This window comes from Sceloporus occidentalis, unplaced genomic scaffold (assembly GCF_023333645.1).
Source record: "Sceloporus occidentalis isolate IW3139 unplaced genomic scaffold, rSceOcc1.0.p SCAF_126, whole genome shotgun sequence".
Taxonomy (NCBI): Eukaryota; Metazoa; Chordata; class Lepidosauria; order Squamata; family Phrynosomatidae; genus Sceloporus; species Sceloporus occidentalis.
The window spans coordinates 1,891,871-1,917,768 of NW_028317106.1; the positions used below are offsets into that span (position 1 = coordinate 1,891,871).

At 47.9% G+C, this 25,898-nt stretch overlaps 1 protein-coding gene across 1 annotated transcript in view; it reads left to right on the forward strand.

Annotated features, from left to right (window-relative positions):
* Nucleotides 1-25,898, forward strand: part of LOC149281939 (protoheme IX farnesyltransferase, mitochondrial-like) — a 35,734-nt gene that overhangs the window by 6,595 nt on the left and 3,241 nt on the right. The window contains exons 3-5 of the mRNA XM_089498836.1: nucleotides 63-354; nucleotides 2,956-3,080; nucleotides 19,682-19,752. Coding sequence (XP_089354962.1) covers nucleotides 63-354; nucleotides 2,956-3,080; nucleotides 19,682-19,752 — 488 coding nt within the window. The remainder of the gene's footprint in view (nucleotides 1-62; nucleotides 355-2,955; nucleotides 3,081-19,681; nucleotides 19,753-25,898) is intronic.

Genomic DNA, 25,898 nt, shown 5'->3' on the forward strand with positions numbered 1-25,898 from the left:
TAAGATTAGTGGCGAGGACTTCATTCAGCCGCAGAGATGTAACGTCCCTCTTCCATTTTCAGTATGTTACCCAGCACCAGAGCCTGCGCCAAAGAGCCAAACCAAAACAGGAGATTACAGAGCTGGCGGCCCAGGAAGAGAGAGTCGCGCAAGACTTGAAATCAGTAGCGGCCGTGCACGCTGCGTCGCCTGCCGAAGTGTCCAAACATGAGCATCCCCAGGGTCCGTCGGAGGCTGCGCCGAGCGGCACTCCGTCCCCGGCAGGCAGTGAAGATCGGGGGTGGAAGGAGATGAAGCTGGAGATGTCTTCTCTACCCGGCACCCTGGCCAGGCTCTCCAAAATCAGACTGTCCGGTGAGTGCCGCAGTGTGACTCAAAGGCTTATCCTTTATTTTCCTTTAGCAGCTAACAGAAAAAACATCTAAACAATTACCTCCGGCTACATAAGTCACATTTTTTCATTAATCTTCCTCAAAATTCAAGGTGAATTAACCAAATAACGTACATTTAGACCCTCAGAGGGACAAATTACCCAGAACCCCCTCTTTCCTGGGCACTATTACAGCGCTTAACTTCCTATTAACTCTTCCCACTCATGTTTGGTTTGCAGCCAGCTCTATAAATGAGGAGGCTCTAAAAAAGACCTCAAACAATTCTGCAATAATAGTCCCCAAATCAACATCATTTATCGTTATTGCCATTAAAATAGTTGTTTTCTAACTAAAAACGGCAATTTGTGGACAGTAAAAAGACGGAGCTCCCTTTTGTTTCCGAGTCATTTCCGTCCTTCCAGAAACAGCCCCAAAGCGTGGGGTCAGTCGCTCGTACGTATAATTAATACTTGACCCCGTGGGGCCGCGACCTGTGTGAGGTCAGCGCTATAACACATGTCTGATCGCCTGGCACTGTACGATACTTACCCAAATTAACGAGTGTAAAACAACTCTTATTTAATTAAAGCCCGAGCTTTTGTGTGAAAATGCAATTTGTGAGGCAGATATTAATTTGACCTCATCACACGATATGTCGCAATAAGAGAAAATCATTCATTTTTCTTTGGCTTCTCTATTAAAGATCCCCCCCCCTCCGAGCGCTGGAAACCTAAGATCTTTCTTTCCTCTCACAGATAATTACATATGGGTCTATTCTTGGCTGAAGTTATTGCCCCTTATTATCCAAATCTTGCCCCACAGCCACGTTACAAATAATACGATGCAGCCCGCGACACACCAAGAATTATCGGTACTTTGATTACGTCTTCTGATATTTGGGGCTGAAATGGGCTTAAGCAGGGCCAGCTTGGCATTAATTTTCTTTTCAGAAATGTATTTCAGTAGCTGGAAAAACAACATTAATATGAGCAATTTTTGGCAAGTTAAACATTACACACGGATCGGACTCCCTGCTTCTGTTAGCCAGCAGGCATTCAGCATCGGTGATGAAAACGTTTCCACTTTCCAGGGGCTGGACTCACTCCCAGGTGCCGCTAGGCACCAATATGTGCCCCAGCCCCGGACATCACCGGAGGGGTATTGTACAGCGGGGTGGGAAGCTTCAAAAGCTTCCTTTAATCCCGAGGACGTTTCTTGGCACGATTGTGGAGCCATCACCAATAATATGAATCCTAATGTCTTATTCTGAGATAATCAGAGTCCGTTTACTGCAAGGGAAAGCGGTGTAGACTACAACTCCCAGCATGCTCAGCTGTTTAGATTTAGCAGCGGCTTCAGTGACTTACTGTGTGTCATGCTGTGCGTTGTCAGATATATTGTTGGTGGGCTGATTATGCTTTGGCTAACTTTGCTGCCCCGAGGAGTCTTATTTTGGATAAGAAACAGAATATTGCGTAAAAACTGAATATCTTCTTCGGAATGTTTTCTGGGGAGCTCCAGCTTCCTCCTTCCGAGTAATTTTCCTTGAAATCTTTGGATTATAGCTCACTTTGTAATGGTAAATTAGCATCTTTATGGCTGATCTCCTTTGAAGCGGCGTTATTATCTGTTTAAAGTTTTTTCCTCTCTATTTAGTTACCTGCCCCGTCTTATGTGGCTAATTTCAGCTTTCTTAGAAGTCCGTTTCTGAGACAAACGCCGTGTTATGGATACGGTTATATCTCTTCCGGTATTCCCGTGAAAAGCTCGGCTCGGCTCTCGAAGGCTTCGTAAGATAGGAGTTGCTACAACAATGAAATGTGCTAATCCTTAATACGTTACCCTCCCCCGCTGATACCATAGACCTGCACACAGCATCGCTTCTATTGTAGGAAAAAAAATCCTGGTGAACCGGTGATAGGATGGAAAACGGGGGATATTGATATTTTAACCTATAAAAACATGTATTTTGCATTTCTAATGTATAAGCGCGTACCAGATGCTTGCAGATACCCCGCCACCCAGTATGTCGCTGTGGAAGGAACGTTACCTTTTCTATTGGGATTCCCCATCTGTACGGCAAACACTACAAAAAGCTTCATTTTGGGATTTGTGATAAATAACTTTTTTAATTAGAATGTTCATAAAATATGTTTTGTGCCTTTAACTTCACCCACTTATATTTTTTTACCAAAATACCCAAAATCAGATGAGACTTATTTACTTACAATTAAGTTCCCGGAGCGTCACTGTGTTAAGCGCTGGTAATATATAATAATATAATGTATATAATATAATGTATAAGATAATGTGTATAATATAATGTATGTAAGATAATGTGTATAATATAATGTATGGAAGATAATGTGTATAATATAATGTATGTAAGATAATGTGTATAATATAATGTATGTAAGATAATGTGTATAATATAATGTATGTAAGATAATGTGTATAATATAATGTATGTAAGATAATGTGTATAATATAATGTATGGAAGATAAGCCGTGACTGTTCGCTTGCTGTGTTGGTTGAGCCGCCTGCATCCTAAGCCCTGAACCTCTTCATCTTTTCTTTCTGCAGCCTTGGTGGTGATCACCGCGTCGGCCGGCTATGCCATGGCACCCGTGCCCTTTGACCCCATCTGCTTCCTAGTCGCCTCTGTTGGAACCGGGCTGGCTTCCTGCGCTGCCAACTCCATCAACCAGGTAGGAACACGCCATCATCACGCCATCATCACGCCATCATCACGCCATCATTTCTCAATGTGGCTCTGCCAAAACCTTCCATGAAATGTTCTTTTCTTTAATGTTTCAGGCTGTTCGGTGACTGCGGTTATTTGTCGCACGGTTTATTGAAAGCGATTCTTTGCTTACGTTGATATTTGCTGTGTATTTATGTCGCGGCGCTTGCGTTATCTGTGTGCTGTATATTGTGAGCTGCGTCTCGTCTGTTTGGTGCGCCGCTGCGTGACGTTAGAAGGCAGTTTATACAATAATGGCGAATATGTATTTATTTCAGTTGGAAAAAGGGGCTTTTGATTTCTTTTTCTCCTTGTTTTAGTGAAATTCTGCTATCTGGGGTTGGGATTTTGGGCTCGTAGGGCAGACTTAGCATTAATGCCGCTTACAGAAAATGCTGACTCGAGTGCCGGGTAACTTATAACCGGGAACAACGTCTGGCGTCGAGTGTGTGATTTCGCAGTCTTTCCACATCCTCCTGCATGCGGCACTCGAGGGGTTACGGTGTAATGGTGATTGTATTCTTTTGCTGGAATCAAAGCCTTTGAGGATAAGGTGAGGGGGAAACGTCTTTTGAAGAGCAGCTGACTGCTGTAGATTTGTTATCTGTCGGTAAGATCTGCAGATAAGACTCAGACAGATCATTTACATAATTGGAAGAGGAGGCCATTATCTACTTAACGCACACCTTTCAGTTTTTGGCAGATCTGTCCTGCTAATGGGCACCGTGGCAGACATAGCGGGATTTATATTGTATCAGAATACAGCTTGTCTTCTTTAAGCAGCCTCTCGGCGACCCTGAAGGTGCATTTCCATTCACCGGCGTGCGTCTGTTACCGGCGTCTGGGTCCGCCACACCGTCGCGTTGTGCCCAGATCATTCCGTATTGTGGGGGTTATTCTGTTCTTGGCAGGCTGGGTAGCTCTTATAGCCAAAGTCATTGCCATTATGGACATGACCGTCCGTGCCAAATGGCGGAATGTGTCCCGGTTCTAGATACTCTTCGTCCCGCCGAGTGAGGTTCCCCGACACGGTTTCTCCCATCATTATCACGACAGCTTTAATAACGTTTTCTGCAGCGTTAATTGTTAATTAGGTGTGTGTGTGAGTGCGTATGTGTGTGAGTGAGTGAGCATGTGCGTGTGAGTGAGTATGTGCGTGCGTGTGAGTGATCGGCGTTCCGCTCCCAGACCAGGAGGGTTAGCCATACGTATCAATGCACTCCGCGTGTTATAAACAGTATCCCCAGATAACAAGCCTGAGACGTGTGAGCGCCACGTGAGGTTAAAGGTCAGCTGTCTGGCAGAAGCACTTCTTTTTGTTGTGTGATTACATTTTCTAATACCCTTTTTTTGCACACCCTGCGAGTTATCCTCGGTGCGTTACGCAGATAGGGGGGAGAATGGGATCCTCCGGAGGATTTTGCATCAGGAATATCTTTGTCGTTATAGAAAGCTGCCCAGTAGCGGAGGATGGGCACAGGCCGTGCAAAAGGGGCATTTTGCCATTTCGGTGGCGCCACGGGGTGTCGGAGGTCCGCAGTTATGGGGGATATGGCTGATTTATAGAGTGGAACAGCTAATTCAATACGGTCATCCATATAATATTTTAATGGTGTTCGTGGGGAAACCCTCAGCAAACAGGGTCTCCATCCTGTGCTGTGGGGGGGGGTGTAAATATGCATATATATATATATATATAATATATCTATATGTGCAGTATATATGATTACACTATTAAAGGTTGAGCCGGTGGAGGGGTCGGCGTTGGGGTCTCCGTCTGACGCTCGCTGTCTGTATTAAAGCGTCGCTGCAGCTTCAGACTGGATCTGTCGTCTCTGTAGTTTTTATGATTAAACAAACACTCCGAGTACAAAGCGCTTTCATCTCCCTGTAATTTGAAGAGTTTATTGCCCAAAACACCCTTCAAATACAATATACCCCCCTGTCCCGTTCTATTGCCCTTTAACAGGAGAGGCTATTGATATCTGCGCGGCGTCCGCTCTCATCTAACACTTACCTTTACGTCTGAGCCTTTCAGATATTCGGCTGGGAATGACTTTGATAAAGTAAAGCGTTGTAGCCGGTTTGGTTTGACAGTCGGATCGGTTTATGAGACGGGCGTCACTCACCGGTAGGGTGCGAGCTGCACGGTTTATCGGTTTATTATAGGTTACACTGGTTCCCGGGACGCTCCAAGCTTCGATTCACCGATAAATGCCGTGTCTCTTGGACTATACCGTTTTCACCGGGGAGTGGGGGCCACCCCAAATCCCTCCTATCCCCCGATCATTTATTCATCAGACAGAGAGAAGGCCCCCAGGGGCCACTGACCCACCATGGACTCCTCATATAAAGGGGGTGATTCGCTGTCCCACCAATGAACGAGGCATCTCGCAGCTTCACGCGCATCCTAAACTCCTGCGTGTAAACTCTCCCGCTGGCCGGCACTCGCAGTGTTAGACGGACAGATTGTTATTATACAGATTTGGCTTTTATTGGTGTTGATTTAAAGGCCGTTGATCATTCGGTGGATTATGACATCGTTATAAAAGGATAGAACTGTTTTTTTTGCTTCTGCGAGTTCTGTGCCGGGGAATCAGCGTTTATTATCTGAAAGTGGCTGCTGGAAATGTTTGCGGTTATTCATTGCAGACGGGATCAGACGGGGTGAGAGCTGCGTTATCTCGGAGCAGGAAACTCTCTCCGCCACCTGCCTTCCGGAAAGGATTTCTCTGCTCGTATATCTGCTACCTGGCTGATAAACAGAACGTTTCCTTCTCACCTGCAGCCAGGTAGCAAAACCTGCCCCGGACCGCACTGCTCCCCCCCCCCCCCCCCCGGGACCACTCCGTTATTATCAGAGCTAAGCGGGGTATTCTGCCAGGTGGCAACACTCGGGGCTCAAAGGGGTGCAAATCTGATTTGTGTGGCTGTGTGCACCAATACCGGGAAGGGCAGAGAGCCCGACGACTCCTAGGAATTTATTGTCACCCGCCCTACTGGGGTATTCATCATTTTTGCTGACATTTTTCTTAAAATGTTATGAAATAAAGTCATAGCATCCTGTATGTTACCGTGGGGGCCGGCCGCTTGTCCGGAAACTGTTACTGGGAGGATTTTTCACCTTCTGGATCAAAAGCCGTAATGTACCCCGCTGGGCCCGTGCCGCGGGGTCCGTGCCGCGGGGTCCGTGCCGCGGGGTCCGTGCCGCGGGGTCCGTGTCGCCGGGGCAGAGGAGGTGCGATCCTCACGCCGCTCCCTGTGAAAGGCAATATGGATGGCTGCTCAGTAAAGAGATACAGAGATCAAAGCCACCTCTCCCGGCCTTCCCAGGGGTCACACAGACATTCCTGCAAGAGAGCTTCCCCTGGGGCAGACGGAGTGCATACTGTCAGTGCGGGGCGCAGAATTTAACCTGTTCACCGCCTGCACAGACTGCGTGCTTACCCAGGCACATCAGACTATGGCATGAGTTTATAATTTGGGTATTAATTGCTTTGTGTTAGTGAGACAACATAATGAGCCGTGGGTATACCCAGCGCTTGTCATTATTAGTCTGAACAGTAAGGGGTTGGATGACAGGAGGGAATAAAAGCTATTTTCCTGCGATATTCATAGCCCAGGGTATAAGCACTTTCACTGCGTGTTTTCCGATCGTATCTTTGATCTGTCTTCCGGTTCAAACAATCCGACCGTCTGTCAGAAAGAAGCCGCTCCTTTGATTCATTGAGTTGAAGGAACGGCGCTGCGCCCGAGCGTGAGAAAGTCGCGCATGGAATCGGGCAGGATGATACAGGCCTCGCTCTACTCCAAACAACTCTCTGAATTAGGGGGACTGCGATCCTCACTCCCAGGATAGCTTGTTATATGAATGTGGGGTTCGGTGGCGCTCCGAGGGGCCGAGCTGCTCTGTTTGTGTAAGGTGGAGGCGTTCGGCTCGAGCGACGTGCAGCTGCTCCCGTATCAAACACCCCGAGCTTTGTCTGAAACATCACAACTGTACACTTTCCAGTGTCCTGATGTCATCGCTGCGCCGCCAGGAGCCACGAGACGAGTGGCCCCTGGTACATGCAGCTCAGCATTAACCCTTTGCACACACCGCCTACACTTATTACTGGTTAAAACAGCTCCAGTGACCAGGTTTTTACTGGTTTCGGTTGGGATTACAGACTTCTCATAAACATGGAAGTGAGCTTTACAATATTTCTGCACCATTATAGCACGCCGGGTATTGCCTGCCGCAGGGGAGCATGCCGGGTATTGCCTGCCACAGGGGAGCATGCCGGGTATTGCCTGCCGCAGGGGAGCATGCCGGGTATTGCCTGCCGCAGGGGAGCATGCCGGGTATTGCCTGCCGCAGGGGAGCATGCCGGGTATTGCCTGCCACAGGGGAGCATGCCGGGTATTGCCTGCCTCAGGGGAGCATGCCGGGTATTGCCTGCCGCAGGGGAGCATGCCGGGTATTGCCTGCCGCAGGGGAGCATGCCGGGTATTGCCTGCCTCAGGGGAGCATGCCGGGTATTGCCTGCCTCAGGGGAGCATGCCGGGTATTGCCTGCCTCAGGGGAGCATGCCGGGTATTGCCTGCCGCAGGGGAGCATGCCGGGTATTGCCTGCCTCAGGGGAGCATGCCGGGTATTGCCTGCCGCAGGGGAGCATGCCGGGTATTGCCTGCCGCAGGGGAGCATGCCGGGTATTGCCTGCCTTTAGCATATTGGACATTAAGGTAGATTTATGAGCCGTATATTTCCATATAGAGTTTATTTCCAGGAAGCGGTGAAAATCGATGAACAAATACTCGCGTTCCAGAGCTGAGCGCATGAAACCGGAGCTGCTGCGGGTTTATGGGGTCCCTGTGTGTTTTTGTGGATGAATCCGCAGAACAGGTGCATAAAAACCAGGCCGCCAGACCCCAAATCAAACCCATATGGGTGTGCATTAACCCTCGCACCTCCGGGCCCCCTCGCGCTCTCTCGCCCGCAGTAGTAGATATTGGTCATTCGGTAAATACAATTATTATTGTTTGTTTTATATAGCGCCAACAAATTCCGTAGCGTTGTTCACTGAAATTGATTTCATTGTCCAATAGGAAGCTTTGATGTGTAAATGCTTTTTCAGTTTCTATAAGATTACTGTTGGGGATAAAGTACATTTTCCGAAGCTTTTATGCAGAAATATTGGATCCCTGGGAATTCCGTGGCATTCAGATGATGATCGGCTCTCTCAATAAACCGAGCGGGCGGGAGATGCCGCAAACGCTAATTATTTTTGTTGCGTTTTCTTTTCTGGGAATGAACGACGTGTTTTGTTTCAGGCGTGTTTTTTTGGATGTTTGTTGTTTCATTGAAGTGTTTACCGTGCGTCCGGTAACGTGTTTTAGGCGTGCTGTACAGAGAGGTGCATCTGAGGGACAATGCGGGCGTCAAAGCATTTTTTTTTAATAGATCTCGTTTTAGTTAAATCTGCTTTAAAGCCCTTCAGATGTAATGTTCTGGGCTGCGAAGAGGCAGCATCTCTAATCGCAGTGACGCTCTGAAGCGAAGGCTCGGTTACACGTCGGCCGCTGGAGATTAGCTTCGTTTAGTTAGCGAGGCCCTCGGCTCAGAGCGACAACGCCGCTCGTTTCTCCCTGTGCTAATTCTATGTAAATTTGCCAAGCGCCCCCCATAAGCATTCACAAAGCGGCGTTACACCAAGTGAAGCTGTCTTCCCTCGGCGGACATGCCGTCACTCTGCATTCGTTGTTCTCGATGTCACAATGAATCTGTTTTGTTTCTCTGGTTTTATCCCACACTTTGAATCCAAATTTTATTCGGCATCGTGGAAAGTGAAACGCGAGGCTATGCTCATTCATGTACCCATTCATGTATTTAAGCGCCGATGTGTTTATAGCGCCGTGCAAAGGGCGGAGGGGCACCAGATTCTGGGACATGTTTAAAAAAGGAACAGTTTCCTATAAGAACGTTCCAAAATCCTATAAATTCCGCTCGTCAGGAAAAATATCTTAAATTTTTAAATGTCTGTGTATAAAGAAATGAGTATAGTTTGGGGTAAATGGTGATTACGTTTCGATGCTAATAATGTTGTCGGCTCGGAGCTCCCGGGACGGCTGTAATAATTACAGGCAGGAAGTCTCCGAAACGGTAAAGTCGGATCCATGAACGATCTGCCGTTTTTTCTCTTATCTGTGAGAATTTCCCGTGTTTTGGTGCCGACCCCTCGTTCCAGGACCCGTCTCTGAAATGTTTCCTCGCTTCACCGTCCCTTTAAGAAAAGTCATTTTAAGGAATATATTGTCAGGTGATGACTTCATTCCCTGTGATGTCACATCGTAGCTCGTGTCACAGGAACATTACCGCTTCAATATCCAAACGCTGTTTCCATCCGGCAGCGAAGCAGAGAGATCCCCTTAAAAACATTAAAAACATGCTTAAAAAACGCTTAAAAACATGAATTATTTCTCCGCGATATTTCCCAGCAGCGACAATACAGTAAAAAATGAAATACAAACTAAAAACCCCAATAAAGGAATGCTTTAAATACATTTTGAAATGTAAAAGTCTAGAATAACCAATTTCCTTTTTTCTGATCAATATTTTAGTGCATAATTCCGTTTCTTTGACCCCGCGTTAACTTTGTGTTAATTCATGGAGTAAGGGAGGGCTCTTGAAGAGGGTGGAGGGACGGATCAAAAAGAGAAGCGCCAAAAAACAGGTTTTACGTTCTAGGAAACGTACTTTTACGTTAATAATTCTGATAAACTCCATAACCTGATCGCTTATCGGCTGAACTGACAAAGTTGAAGAATATTTGGGCCGGAAGCACGAGGACGCCAGGGTTTTGATTTATGACCTTTTGGGCGATATAAATGAAAACCATTGACTCCAAGTATTAAAAACTCCCTATCCCTCCGCACCCTGCCAGTCGGCCAAACTTGTTTTTATGAGCCGGTGGCATTAGGAAATGTCATCGTTCTAAATGAGAATTTATGGCCGTGATTGAGGAATCTCGGATGGAAATAAAGGAGCCATTGATTTTAGAATCAATTTTCTGCCGTCGCGATACGTTGAAGGCAAGTCTGGGGGTAACAAAACCGCCGTCTGTGGCCTATTATCTCTACCGCTTGTCTTCCAAATGGTTTTGGGTTAACCGTTGGAAGACTCGTGGGTTCTAGAACCGCAGAGTAACCTTCAAACGCAAAAGCTTCCTACCAATGATGAGGACTCGTTACTCTGTATATCTCATCAATCTACAGAAACTGCCGACACAGCATTTTATTTATTCAAATCTTATTGTTTTGTCCGATCCTGAGTATTTCTAGTGTCGGTTGGGTGGGCTTTACATTGATATTTAACTAGTGTTTGTGTTTTGACACACGGGTCCTGCGATATTGAGTAAGCAGTCCCTGTAACCTGGGGGTCTTGGGGTGTATATCTATTTATTTACGTTAGCAGGAGTATTGAGCACTGCAGCCCCCTTCACCGCGCATTATGAAGGGGCAACCTTAGGAGCTTCTCCGGCAGGAATGCTTTCCTCTCGCTGGCCGGATCTCTGCATTCACGTGAAAGAAAATGATTGGGGAAAGTGATTGATGAGGAGCCTAAAGCGATTCGCAGGTAATTCCTTCCTGTGTTTCGGCCGCCGGACCCCTTCGTGCACCAAAAACAGAAGCACAGAAAGGGTCGTACCTGCCGGCTCAGGTAGCCTTATAATACCTGCCACGTCAGCATTCTCTGCAGTCAAGCGTCATAGGAGTTGTAGTTGGAGCGCTTCCCGGAAGTTCAGTTTTTTGAGCATTTTACCCCATTTAACAATACTTTATGAATTACACGGTTTACGCTCTGCGTATGGAGCATGGAGTATGTATGTCCTCCAGCCCTGCCGCAGACTACTTAACCCCTCGCTAAGACTCGCTGCGGCTTCATCTGGACTCTCGCGGGAGAATGAGGTCAGCCTGAAACCATTTCCATCCCAAGCCTTTGAGATAATGAGGCGAGAGCCGGCCCGCGGCTGGATCGCTTTATTTCCAGTCACCTCGCTGGAGACCCTCTGTTTGTTTTTTTGTGTTTTGCCATAAAGCTGACAGTCTAATTCTCACCGGGAGCTCACTTTCCCGAACTTCCAGGTCCCTGGCGGATCTGTGTAATTCTTTCAGCAGATTTCATGGAGACTTCTTCCCGCCTGCCGTGTGTATTTCTCCGTGTAGCCTCGCGTTACACGTCCCTCTGCCCGATATTGTGCTGCGTTTCTGGATTATCTCAAGTCTTTGTTATTGACAGAAAACACTAAGCACAAGTTTCGTTAGCAGCAAAGTTTCTCAGACTTCAGGATCTCCCGGAGAACGGTCTGAGCGGAGAGGAGAGACGGACCCGGACCGCTCGGGTTTTTGGGGATCAATGTGGAGATCAGAACTTCTTTACGTTTTCTGAAGTGATTGAAACTCTTCAAAGAGATTGATGGAAGATCGATTGAATTTAGAGCATCATTGAAGCCGTTAGTTGCTCTTCCTGTTTTTCATGCCGTAGGGCTGGGGGGTCCGTCTGTCCGTCCTTCCAGGACCAGCTGAAAATGACTATTGACATTCACATTGCGGTTCCCAGACTCTCCGTGGTGTAAATATGTAGTAAGCGCTTTCTGTCCCAGTGGGGGGGGGGGTGTATTAAAATCTCACCCAATTTTCACCATCTTCCCATGTAGATCACGCTTTCCCCAATAACCTCGGCGATAAAAATCAAACATTGAAAAATCAAATACTATGATTCCGTCCGATACAATCACTGATCGGTTATGGAGCCGGCAGGGGGAAGAACGCGGCAGGTTTAGGTTTACGGATCAGACGCCAGACAGTCGATACGTAGAGATTGTGCGAGTCTCGCGTCTTGTGATCGTAGATGTGCCGGCAGGTTTGGGATGTGCCGGGTAAAGAGAATGACTCGGCCGACCGCATTCCCCGGGCGTTATGTTTCTTATCGACAGAACAAAGCTGCGAACACATTTTCTTCCTGCTGTTTGCCTTTCTAAGGCTGTGATAGCGAAGTAGAGATTTTTATATTTAGATACTCGGCGGTGGTTATTCACGCCGTTATCTAGGCTTTGGTATTAGCGTCCGTATCAGCACAGAGTCCGCTCTTATCTGGGAACCAACAGTCATTTTATCGCAGGTTATTGAACGAAGGCGCTGATCTGACTTGTTAAAAGCTCAGCTTTTTCCCCAAATCAAGCTCCTTATCGCCAGCGACGATGGATTGGTGCAGCTATTACTTGCAAATCTAATAATCTGCGCAATTATCTCTGAGGTTTTTTTTTCTGAGCGGCCGGATGATTGATTTGGGAGCCGACGGCCGCTCCGGGAAATTCAGCAAACATTTGGCTTTTCTTAGCAGGTCGATCGGCACAACCGAATTTTAGAGTATTTAGAGTTCAGGAGCAAAGGGATCAGCCCCCCTCTGCGAAGCGGGGGGTGAATCGTAAAGGCGATACACGGTTGTTTCACGTGGTTAAAAGCAGGCCACGCATTTAAATTTTCCCGAAAGCTGTTATCGTCACGTGAATATTTGTCTGTAGATGAGAGTGACACGCGCAGGACTGAAAAGAGGTGGACTTCCGGGTAGAATCAGCGTTTTCTCGGTAGATCGTCGTAAACCCACCGCTTTGCGGAGGGAGCGCTGCGTGGCGGGCTGGATCCCAGGTGCTTCATCTGTATCCATCCCGTTCTCCTGCGCTTTACCGGATGAGCGGTTGGGTTACTCGAGGTTGCTGGATCACAGAGGTGACTGAGGCCTCCCGAGCTCGATTACAATTAACTTTTCCCAAAAATGTGCTAATTAATCAGAAAACGCACGTTTAGAGCAGGTATCTCTACAAAGTGCGGCTGGCGTGCTATTGACACAGAAATGCGATATCCTTGAAGGAATATTTTGGGAGGAGAAGAAACCACGGCGTTTCTTTAAAGTGCCTGCGAGGTTCAGTCCATAGGAAGTGAAACGATCCCTCTTTGTAATATATCAAGAGATTAAAGGATTTCTTCCCCTAACGCGGGGCAGGTTTTCAGCAGAATCATTTTTTGTCGGTTTCTAAAGTAATTAGTGGTTTTCGAGTAACCGTAAGAGACCCGGATTATTCCTCCCCTCTATGCGTTCAGCAAGGTTTTGGGTAATATATTTTTTAACACTTTCTTTGCCAGGGGTTAAGCATTGCGTTACCTTTCAATGAATGAAATACCGTATTACCCCTTAAAGAGGTAAAGCAGCATTTGTTGGTGTATTTTTGGGTGGACGTGTGAGTTCATAGAACGTTCTGGTGTTCGGAGCGGCATGCTGTAGTCATGCTAGTGATGGTAACTTCGTAGATATTGGTACCCTATTTAGGGTACTGTGCCGGGACACCATTCCCTGCATCTAGCACCACTTATGTAATACGTAGGTACATTGGTCCTGCGCAGCGCCGTGAAGCAGCTCTGTCCCCTTCAGTTTAGTTATTCGTGGATTTTTCTGGTTTCTGTCTCGTTTAAGCTCCCCTTTCTGTCCTGAATCCTTTTGTGTAAATCAAATTTGTATACAGTTTTTGTGTTTTTTGTCACCCGGACACATTGCAGATTACAATCCCGATAGGATTTCTGTTTTATGATGCAGACCATGCAACGTTTTCTTTTAGCGTCTCGAGAACCAGAGCCGTCTCCATTGCAGCTTCGTCATCATCCCCGCCGCATCTCCTGGGAACGTCCCCTTCAGCTCTTCGCAAATCCCCAAATCCGGATACTCTGTTCCCTTCAACTTGCGGATGGACTGCGCAGGACCAATGTATTTTATATATGAACAGCCCGTTATAGCCCCAAAAAATCTTAGCCCTAAAACCCAGAGAAGACCAATTATCCTTTGAATGGCTGATCCGTCCCATCTTTGTGCTTCTTCACAGGAAAGTCTGGCTTTATTTTGGGTCATATCGCTTTCCGAAGGTTTTCCAAAAACACACAAACCGGTCTGAGGATGAGCCGGTTAATTTGCTAAATGATTTCCACAGCTGAAAGATTGGGCTAAAGACCTTGTCCGTGATGTATCACCCCATTAAAAGTTCCTCAGCTGTTATCCAATGGCCATGGCGCGTCTGTATGGGGGGATTCTGTCCGTCTGACCATCAGCCCGCGTGTGAGTCAGGTCCTCCTCATGTAGATAGAGAAGGCTCTGCCGTAGTCTGCCGGCCGCTCGGCACGGGTGAGGACAGAAGGAACGCATGAGGAGCTCGACTCGTTGAAAGATCTTAAGTTGTTGATGCAAGAGACTGGCCAAGTGTCACGGAAAGATCCGGAATTTCCAAGCACAGACTTTACAAATCCTGAATGATCTTTGTGGAGTCAAATCCTCCTATTCCGTGGGGTGGTTATATGTATATTTCACGTAGCGGATACCCTTTTTAAGGCCCAAACCTGGCAATGCAGTATTTCAGTCCTGTGTGTTAGTTGTATTTTTTTTATTTAGCTGCCGCTACATCTTCTCTCCTTAACAAAACCGAAGCCTCTTTAAGGCAGAAGTCCGTTTAGCCGGAGGAGGGCCGTGTATTACCTATGTAATGATAGATTCTTGATATCATCCCGAAGGGGCCGGTAAAGAGAGAAACAAAGGAGCTTCTAAAATAAATGATTGTATTGAATGGCCGGAAGCGGACCCTTCTCCAAGCTCCGGTTTTGTCAGATCGGATCTATGCGGCTAAATCCCGACCATAACACGAAAAGCCATCATGGCTCCTCCGTATCCCGAACCGAAACACGCAGAGCTCCGGCGCACACGTGTGTTCCTCTGTGGATAGAAAGCGGGTTTAGTCCTGGCCGAGACTCTTGGCCAAATTGTGGGAATGATGAACGTTGTGATATATAATCCAACAGGTGTCGGTTTTGTGGAGCGGCCTCCATATGGCTTTCGGTCGTAACTTCTTACCGAGAGTATCCTATATCAGTGGAAAGGCCGCTGTTTTTCTTTATCATTAAGAAGCGTATATATAAAACGTATTCTCCAAATCCCTGCGGATTATTGTGTTTTCCCTTTCTTTTTACAGCTCTTTTCCGCACCGCTAAATTCCCCCCCGCTCTCTTTTCTGAGCCTTCTCAAATATCTCTTTTTTTTGTCCAGATGTAGCAAGTTTTATATTAAACTACCGCTGCGGAGATCTGAGATTCAGGACGAATCCGAGTCCCGTTCCAATAAATGTGTTTCTTTTCCCCGCGGCCGTTTCTGTGCCCGCTTTACGCGCATGCTTCGGTGTCGCCCTTTCTGAGAGGTTTCGGGTTCCAGAGAGCTATTGATGTAAATTACCTTTTTGTGCACTTTTCATGTGGTCAGCATTGTGGGTTTTCGGAGACCTGCCCAATTACAGGATTAGACTGCAGACAAACCCATCACAATAGTGGCCATGTTTAAAAGCCCCAAAAAGGATTATTTTACATTTGAGTTTTGCCAGAACTTGAAACCTGTAATGCGTCCCAAAATGGGGAGATTTCTGGTTTTATGTATACCGGCTCCGATAGGGGCCTTTTAAAGATAATTTAAGGTAAACAGAGCGTCTCTACCAAAAACAGAACCACTTTGATAGACAGAAAGAGAAAAGGGTATTAAAGGAGCCTCCATTTTAATGGAAAAGAAAGAAAATCATGATTTGTCGTACGTTGGTCCTTATCAACGATCTCAATCAGCCATTAATAATGATATCTTTCTGAATTAAAAACCCACGCGCCGTGCTTCAGACCTCTTCGTATTCCGCAGATCCGGTTGCTTTGTGGGTTTAATCCGAGAGCGTTTATCTCTGACGATCTGCCATGTTTTGGAAACTAATTTTCACTTTGAAAGCAAACAGACACAAAGGCTCTGAGTGCGTTCGTGTTCTGAGATCAGAGAGCGCCCGATAAACAGGTCTGCGATCATCGCCCTGGCAAAATAAATGTGAATCCTTTACGCCATCCACGGCTCCGATGCCACCGGAGACTTCACGGAGCTGTCTCTTATATGCAGCGCTTTTATATAAAACTCACCAGCTCGTATTGGCCTCTAATTCCCATCATCCGTAGCGAGCCAGGACGTCGCTGAGACTTTAATACAGAAAAGTCACCAGCACGGCTTTGGCTTCTCGCTGGGAGTGTGTGTGTGTGGGGGGGGGGGTGCATGTGTGTGTGTGTGTGAGTGTGGTGCATGTATGTGAGTGTGTGTGTGTGGGGGGGTGCGTGTGTGTGTGGTGCGTGTGTGTGAGTGTGGTGTATGTGAGTGTGTGTGTGTGGGGGGGGTGAGTGTGGTGCGTGTGGGGGGGTGCTCGCGGAGTAACATCCAAAGGACAGCTTTAGCGCTCGTACATTTCACGTTCTGTTCTTCGTTAATGTTTATACGCGGCAGAGATACGGTTTATACGCGTGTTATTACGGTGAATGTTAATACGCTGCTGGTTATGAGGAGGGCTGCGAGAAGAACGGGGTCCGCGTGAAACGCACACACTCCGACTGTGGCCTTCACTTTGCATTTCCGGGCCCCATGTTTTGTCCGACGGACTTCTGTTCCGCGATGCGATTGGAATCTGCAGGAAACACTAATTTCACTTTATTGAAGTGTAGCTTAGAAAGATAAAGATTTCAATTGGCGGATCTAGATCACAAGAACAGATGCTGGATGCCCCTCATCCCATACATCACAGAGAGCGCGTTTTATCTGCACCCGTCTGAATGGTAACAGCCGGCGAGACCCCTTTTGAACTCCAGCCCTCCTATCTTTCCTATCAGTGTTTTCAGAGTATTGATCTGAGCGGGTCGTTGGATTGACAGCCTGTGAGTGTGAAGAGAGGAGGCATTCCACGCCGTGCCGGTCCTGTTTATAGAGACCATAAACAAACACTTGAGTAAACCCTAACCTGACCCCTTACCCTGCCAACCAAAGCCCCCCCAGACACCCGAGGGGGCAGGGGGCTAAAACTGAATCCAGAAATCTGCACCGGATCATTGCGATCGCGCGCAGCCCGAACCCCCCGATACAGTGTATTCCTGACCTTGAGTGGGGTTTTCTTGGAGCCCGGATTCTGCGACAGCCGCTCCCGGTGAGGAGACGTGCGTGGACTGAAGCGTATAGTCCTGAGGGTGGCAGTTCCACCGGTTACTGCCCCAACCCGGGGTATTTCAGGAAAGCTTCATTCCGGGGTACTTGGCAGAGATAAGGTCTTGCTGGAGACACTTTGCCGAACCACAGCCTTAATGCGGCACCTACAGCTATGAACGCGATATCACACGTATTAAACATTCAATATTTTATTCTCCGTAAGGGCGTTTTTTTGGTTCAGAGAAGTGATCTTTGCATTAGGAGTGATCCGGAGATTGCTTGTTTTTGTGTTTTGTGTTCTCCCTCGCATGCGTGTGCATAGCGTGTGCAGATGTGTCTTCATTACATTTGCTGCAGATGTGGTGAGAATGTCTACCATAACGGGCTTATACATCACATTTCTGATCCTAAAGAAAATGATGAGGCTTTGTGAAGGAATCCAATTAACACCTCGATGAATAAATTACCTGAATAGAACCCCATCTCCCGTGTCACGCGTGTTTATGTCACGCAGCTGTTACTTAAAATAATGGTTTGCCAAAAAAAAGTTTTATTGGAGGTTCTGCGACATTACTATATATATATATATATATATATATATATATATATATATATATATGTGTGAGAAGAGGCAGAATAGGGGCTGTGTGTACGCGGTGCCGCTGGGACCGAGGGGGGGTTTAGTGAATACTTGGCTGTGCAGGTTCAGACTTTCATTCAACAAGAATCACTTCTGCTGGGAGGCTGATCCACACTGACAGTAAAAATGTAAAAATAATGTACATGGATTAAGCACAACTGTTGTTTTCTGGTCTAAGACTGAATCTGTCACCTTTTAGTATCCGAGCCGCAGACGAGGGACGCCAGTAGCCAGCGCAGTTTGCAAAAACCCGGACATTAAACGCGTTTCACCGGAGTCTGCAGCCGCTGGCACCTTTGATGTGGTCGCTGCTGTTTACCGTCATTAGGACTCCAGTAATTGTCTTCCTGACTCTTTCATGATCAGAGCCTCGTATTCATTACAGATCCACACTAATAATTACAACTGAACGAGCGGGGAGATCCGCGGGCAAAGTGTTACTGTCACAGGCGGACAGAAACTGCCACTTACATCCGATGTGTAACTCTCATCACGACGGGGAGACTGTCATACGGCGCAGGAGTTTTGCGCGTTTTACTGTATGCGGGGAAAGCATTTTCTGCGGCTTCCCCGTCATGCCCTGAAATACGTTCTACGGGGAGGAGAAATCCAATTCCACGTTACCAAAATATCCAGAAAACATTTTAAAATACTAGTCCAGCGTGTAATGCGTCTACTCTCTTGCCTCGCTACTCTCTTGCTTCGCGACAGTTGTCGGGTTCCCTTTAATGTCTTCGGCCCACCAGTGGGACCTGCATTAGATGCACTGAAAGCATCATACGGATCTTTTCTCGTAGAGGCTCTCGTTTTCCGGCTGCGTGAAGGCTTTCTGGGGCGAGCGTGATTACCGGGGGCGTTCTGTGCAGCCGGGCGCTCAGGTCTGCGGCAGGTTCTGAATAAACACTGCCGTACAGGACAAGTGGATTAGGGGAGACGACGGAGCCTTTGAAGTGGGGAACGAGTATCCGCGGATGCTCCACTCTTGCCAAACAAGCCGCGCTCTGATTCCAAGCGTCTCCTCTGATCGCTGCTAATTAAAGCTGCAGCCGGACTGGGACAGGCTGCGGGGAAACTCGATTCAATCAAACTAAGAACATGCTTGAGAAGTATTAAGGGATTTACTAAACTTTTCAAGAGGGCAGCCTTTCTGTTCTAAGAGGGGTTTGAAATAAAGAGCATGAAGAGTAGAATGAAGGCAAACGGCCGTTTGTGGATAAAATCCTCCGTATTCCATGTATATTTTTTTATTTAGCGCCTGTAATAATAGTAAGAATATCCGCTGAGGAGGATCATCGGCGATCAGATGCTTCAGGTGCCTTTTTAGAGATATCGTCGCTCTAGAGATACATTTTATTTGCTGAGACGCTACAATGTATCACAAAGCACTAACGCCACGTCCTCCTCCGTACGGCGGATCCATTTTATATTTTATATTCGTGTTCTCAGACCTTTTCCACTCGTAGTATTTTATTATCGGTGTGCAGCGTCACTCAAAGCTTTGCGAGCAAACGCCACGTGAGCCCCGGCCCTCCTGGTCGTGTTTGATGGCATCTTTCTTCTCCCAGCTTGCTTTGCTGCGTGCTTCTGCCTTTTCACCTCCGCCGTTCTTCTGTCGCCCATCCGTCCGTGGCTTTGTCGGATTTAGCAGCCCCATTAGGATGCAAAATAGCGCGGCAGCCGCCCTGAAGAAGTGTTGATGGAACAAGAAGAACTTTTAAGCAAAGCAGCCGATGCTGGATAATATTGGTTGTCTGGGAAGCTCATGCGTCGGCTTACGGTTTAAATACTCGCGATTAAAACTTTTCTGATATTCCGCTTCCGCGTGTTACTCAGAATGTGACCCAATCTCTCGTTCCTCTTGCAGTTTTTCGAGGTGCCTTTCGATTCCAACATGAACAGGACAAAGAGCCGGCCCCTGGTGCGCGGCCAGATCAGGTAAGAATTGATTTAACCCCCGTTATAGCAGCTCAATGCTTTATTCGTATAAATATGTGTATACGGAATCTGTGCGATGCGGAGTGTGTCGTGGCCCCGAGCAAATAACCCCGATACGGTGTAGAATATTCGGAGCGCCCTCCGCCATTCATAGTCACCCAGCATTAAATTGCTTTCCAGTCCCCGGCGGCTCCCCGGGGGTTAAGCAGCGGTTTCCTCTCCGTAAAGATTAGGTTGTTGATTTCTGCTTGTTTTCACGCTACGTCGCTCCCCTTGGCAAGGACATGATATTTCTGTATTAAAAACTAAAAAAATATATCGTCATCAAGCTCATCGCCGTGTGCCTCGCGCGTTCCACTAATTAGTGCTGGAGATCATTTATTACAAAACCAGGCGTTTGCCCGGCGGCCCTTCTAAGCGCCCGGCACGCGTCTTCTGCCTCTGTTTCTTTATTTGGAGGGGGTATAGAGATGGAAACCTCCATAGGCGCCCCCAGGCTGCGTAATACGCTCCGCTGGACGCGCTTCTGCTCGTTACTCGGATTCAGGGTGTTTTAGTTAAACCTTCTTCAGGGTGAGAGTTTCAGGCGTGTTACAGAACATGCGTCGGATTACCGGCCCAGGAACTTCTCATCAAAATACATGGAATTCTCTGATAACATTTTGATATTTTTGATGCGAGGCTCTATCACGGGCCCCTGCGTTAGTAAATACAAACCATGCTTTTTACGTTCTGATGATTCTGAATCCCCTAGATTGTAAGCCTGTGAGCCGGGTCCTCTGTGCCTAACGCATCGCTCGTCCCCATTGAATGTATGGATACATATATATATATATATATATATATAACATATATGCTTTGTATCTAATAGTCTGCACCCGCTCTTTGTGATGTTCTAACATGTAGAGGTCATTAGAAGGCACCGTGTACACTGTCAGCTAATTACCACCGTTTAACACCCTGCTGTTTGTTATTCACAGCAAAGTAACTGGAAGTGACATAAAGTCAGTTCGGGGAGTTTATCCGGAGAAAAGCTCCAAGATGATCGTTTCATTGGAAGAGCTCCAGGGCGTAGATGTCGCCATTTGGCGTCCGTTCCTTGGGTAGACGAAGGGCGAGCTCGTAGACTCCTTCAGATGGGGTCACGGGTCTGGCTTCCATGCCTGTATCCCCTCCTCCCAGCGTGTTCGCTGTAGGGTTTGGCCGTCTAATCACTTCTCAATCTATCAAGTAACTTGTCAACGAGCCATTTAAAGTTCCTGCGAGTGTCAGGAGTTGTGAATGAGGGTCAACTAATTCCCCCCCAGACATGTCCTTATCACTGGGGTGAGGCCCGGACACGCTGGGAGCTTCATCCTGAGCCGATAAGGAGCTGGTGGATGGAATTAGACTCCCAGGACGAGAGGGTAGAGGTTCAGAACGCTCCCCTAGAGCTCGATACATTATAACCGAGAGCGTACCCAGCGCTTCGCACCAACCTCTACGGTGGGTAAAGAGGGCAATGCTCACAATCCAGGGGATTAAGCGTTACGTCTGATTTGCCACCGTGACCAATGTAAGCTTGCGAGCCGAGACTCTCCACCTCATGTATCGGTTTGTCTCAGTCAGTCAATTCTCGTCTAGATAACAATAACTAAATATTTTCACAAACAAACACACGACTTTTATCCTTGAAATGTCGGGGCTCCTCTAGCAGGGTCTGCGTGTTGGATTATCCAGAACCTGTAATGATTAGTGAGCAGGGTCTTCATTATTCGTGTTTGCATGTAGAGGCGCGCGGGGCCTGGTCACATAAGCTGTGCGCTTCGTGGAGGTGACGTATTACAGCGTTTCCGCTCTCTCCGGGATTGTATGATCCGCTGGTGTACGGCGTAGCAGGGGATCATCGCACGCCGCTGCTGTCAGAATAGAATCGGATTGCTTGGCACTTATTACGGATCGGGATGCGTTTGTGCAGAGCGCAGCCCCTCATATAAACGTCGCTGCCTTATTGTCTAACGGCATTCCCGTGTATGAGCGCCCGCGGGGCCAGGGGCCGCCAATAAATCCCGGGACTCGGTGTCGTATCGGGAAGCAGATGGCTCCCGCACAATGAAATAGTCATGGTGCGTTTGTGTAAATGGCTTCTCCATCTGCTTGCAGCGAGGGGCAGCATCGGCGTATGGGATCCACGTAGGGGGAATTCCTGCAGACCCCCAATACAACACAGTGACGCAGGCTTTACAGTAGGGCTGCAACTAACGATTATTTTAATAATCGATTAGTTGGCCGATTATTTTTTCGATTAATCGGATAAAAAAAAAACAATATGCAAATTTTTTGTTTATTTAAAATAATTTAATGAACTGGATGTTAAAAAACAACTTAAAATTTACATTAACATTCTTATTTTGTTATGATGTAATAAAAAAACAATATTTTCAAAGTACAAAAACCCAAACACAATATTTATGAAACAAAATAACCCCAAACATTCTGAAAAGAGGTGGACTATTACTGTTCAAGAAACTTTGCCCCAGCCCTGGCACTTTGCACCCAGCACTTTGCACCCGGCACTTTGCACCCAGCCCTGGCACTTTGCACCCAGCACTTTGCACCCAGCACTTTGCACCCAGAACTTTGCACCCAGCCCTGGCACTTTGCACCCGGCACTTTGCACCCAGCCCTGGCACTTTGCACCCAGTACTCTGCACCCAGCCCTGGCACTTTGCACCTGGCACTTTGCACCCAGCCCTGGCACTTTGCACCCAGCACTCAGCACTTTGCTCCAGCCCTGGCACTTTGCACCCAGCACTTTGCACCCAGCCCTGGCACTTTGCACCCAGCCCTGGCACTTTGCACCCAGCACTTTGCCCCTGCACCCAGTCTCCAACTCTGCCCTGCACCCAGCCCTGCCCCCACACTCACACCCTGCACCCACTCTGCCCTGCACCCACACTCTGCCCTGCACCCAGTCTCCAACTCTGCCCTGCACCCCCACCCCCACTCTGCCCTGCCCCCAGTCTCCTGCCCTGCCCCCACACTCACACCCTGCCCTGCATCCCCACCCCCACTCTGCCCTGCACTCAGTCTCCAGCCCTGGCACTTTGCACCCAGCACTTTGCCCCAGCCCTGGCACTTTGCACCCAGCACTTTGCACCCAGCACTTTGCACCCAGAACTTTGCACCCAGCCCTGGCACTTTGCACCCGGCACTTTGCACCCAGCCCTGGCACTTTGCACCCAGCACTCTGCACCCAGCACTCTGCACCCAGCCCTGGCACTTTGCACCCAGCTCTGGCACTTTGCACCCAGCACTTTGCACTGTGCCCCTGCACCCAGTCTCCAACTCTGCCCTGCACCCAGCCCTGCCCCCACATTCTGCCCTGCCCCCACACTCACACCCTGCACCCACTCTGCCCTGCACCCACACTCACACTCTGCCCTGCACTCAGTCTCCTACCCTGGCCTGCCCCCCCACCCCCACTCTGCCCCCCCACCCCCACTCTGCCCTGCATCCCCTGAAACCCCACCCCCACCCCCGCGAACCGCTCTGTGCGAACGGAGCCACACGCAACTAAAAGAAGGCGGAGAAGGCGGAGCGTGTAGCGGAAGCGGGGAACGCTCGCGGAGGTAAGTAAAAGGAGCCGAGTGCTCCAACAACGAATCAATCACTCGATTAATCGATAACGGAAATCGTCGACAACGATTTCCGTTATCGATTATTATCGATTTTATCGATTCGTTGTTTCAGCCCTACTTTACAGTGAGAAGAACTTTCTAGTGAATCAACCATTTAGCAAACATGGGCAGCCGCAGGGTCAGAGGGAGCCGCTTATCCAATAATAAGGGCCAGACATTGTGTGGTGTCTGTTATCTATAGCTGGCTGAGGTTTATAGGAGTTTATCCATCTCACAAAACAGGCAAGTAAATCACAGGAATAGTTTTATTGTTTCACAGAATGAAATGATGTCGTTCCCGGGTAACCGTACTGCGGGGGTTATATGGAGATAGAATAATATTATATATGGACCGTTACTTTGGGTTCCGGCTTGGAAAGGACTCAAAATGCTCGGGGGGGGGGGGGGTGTCATGGGGTTATTCTCTGGCTGCAGCCGTCTGCCCTGTTAACCCCTCTGTGGATGGCGGCCGACCCCCAGCCTCTGACACTGATTGCCACTTGTTTGTAAACAGGTCGCTGGGGGCATCCATCAGAGCAGGGGGGGGGGGGGGGATGTATTACCTCGCTGATGGCTGGATGGGGAAGTCGGGGCAGAAATCACTCAGTGCTGACAGCTAATGATCGCAGTTAATTGAGACGCTGCACCTGGGCTGTTCGGCTGTGTTCCTTTACGTATGTAATGTGTGTGTGTATATATATATATATATATATATATATATATATATATATATATATATATACTGTATATATAACATATATGTACCGTGTATATGTACACACCCGGTCCTGCCGGTAATTCATACCAGGGTGAGCAGACCCCGAACTCGCGCTGCCTGCCGCCATTACGTTTGGGGGTTTTGTCCGCACGGCCCCAGAAATCCCTTTCCTTCCGAATCACCGGGAAGCCGAACCTATAACCGTGCTCTGCGTTTCCCACACAAAGGCGCACGTCAGGGACAGTAATTATTAATGGGGTTTATATTAACGTGACTTTCGCCCGTCCCGATCGGGCGTCATTCTGTCTTCACCCTGAAGCCGAATGAATATATAAAGAATGAGGGGCTGCTCTTATCCCCCCAGGCCGTGGAATTAACACCCAGACTCCGGCGAATGGAAAAGGCCGGGTCAGAAGGGATTATTTCTCTGTTAAATTTCGTATAAATGTTTAATTAATGGCCTAATTACCGCCACGTCCGTCTTTGGACATCATAAGAGGAGCGGCGAGCGAATGGCTTTAAATAAAGAGACTGAAGTAACCTGTCGGGGCGATCAGACGTCCGGGTCTCGCATTCTCGTCTTTTCCTCATCAAACCGATTCTGTGAATTATGTGGCAGCGTCTGCCGCAGGTATTTAGAAGACACGTCTTTACCTATCGTCCATGCGTTGGGGCCATAGGATGGAGGGGTTATTATGTACCGCGTTACCACCGAAGGATATCACCTAGTGTGAAAAATGGCTTATAGTATACACGGAGAACATAATATCCGGGGTCCGGCCTTTAAACCTGACCCCTAAAGAGCTACTGGCCGCTATAAACCGTATTCTCTTTGAAATATTTTATTAATGATTAATACATGAAAGCGTCCAATCAGATTTTTATTCGTTGTGTTTGGGGGGTTTCTGATCTTTCTTCCGCCTGGGGGAAGAAGTTCTCCTGGTTCTGTTAGATTTAAACATCCCCCCTTTTATCTCTGTGATAGATGCCGGGGGTTTAATAAATGTACCGAGCTTCCTAGCGAGATAACGCGGAAATCGAGCAGTCTAATCCTGAATGACATAAGAGCGCGCCCGGAACGACCCTGCGATAGCATCTACTCACTGTTGTAAAGTTTGTGAATCATTTAAGTTGGAGCCCGTTAGCCGTAACCCTTGCCCCCCCCCCCGGCCATCTTTCTATTAATTAGGAAGACATATGGAACCAGAAGCACCGGCTCCTTCTAATTAAAATGGAAATTGAATTTAAAAGGATTGTTTATCATTTTTCCTCTTTTCCTATGTTTTCGTGCTCCTTATCGCAGTTAAACGCTCAACGATACAGAATGGTAATAAAGCCTGGTCGGCGCGGATCAATGTTAAGGAGCTGCATTCGTTTAGACGTCCGAAGCCATAACCGATCCTTTTGCACCAAATATATTACTGCGGCGTTTAAACCCGTAAGAAGCGCCGCCGTACGTTAAGCTCCGTATAGCAGCCGGTGATGCAGGGAATTTCTTAAGCTGTTCAATAACCACGGCTCAGGGTAACGGCTTCATATAAAGGTAAAGTTGTATGTTTGGGGCAGTTTCTCCTTTTCTGTGCCCCAGAGAAAAGCCCTAGCGGGGTTGAGGCTGAGATCTGGAGTGGAAATGCTGCCGCGGATGGGATTTCTCTGCGTTGCTCGGACATGAATTGCCCCGGGTTCTGAGACACGCAGCACCTGCCTCCCAGCTCCTCACTCTTATTACAAGTCACCCGAACAGAATCCTCCTTCCCACCGAGGGAATC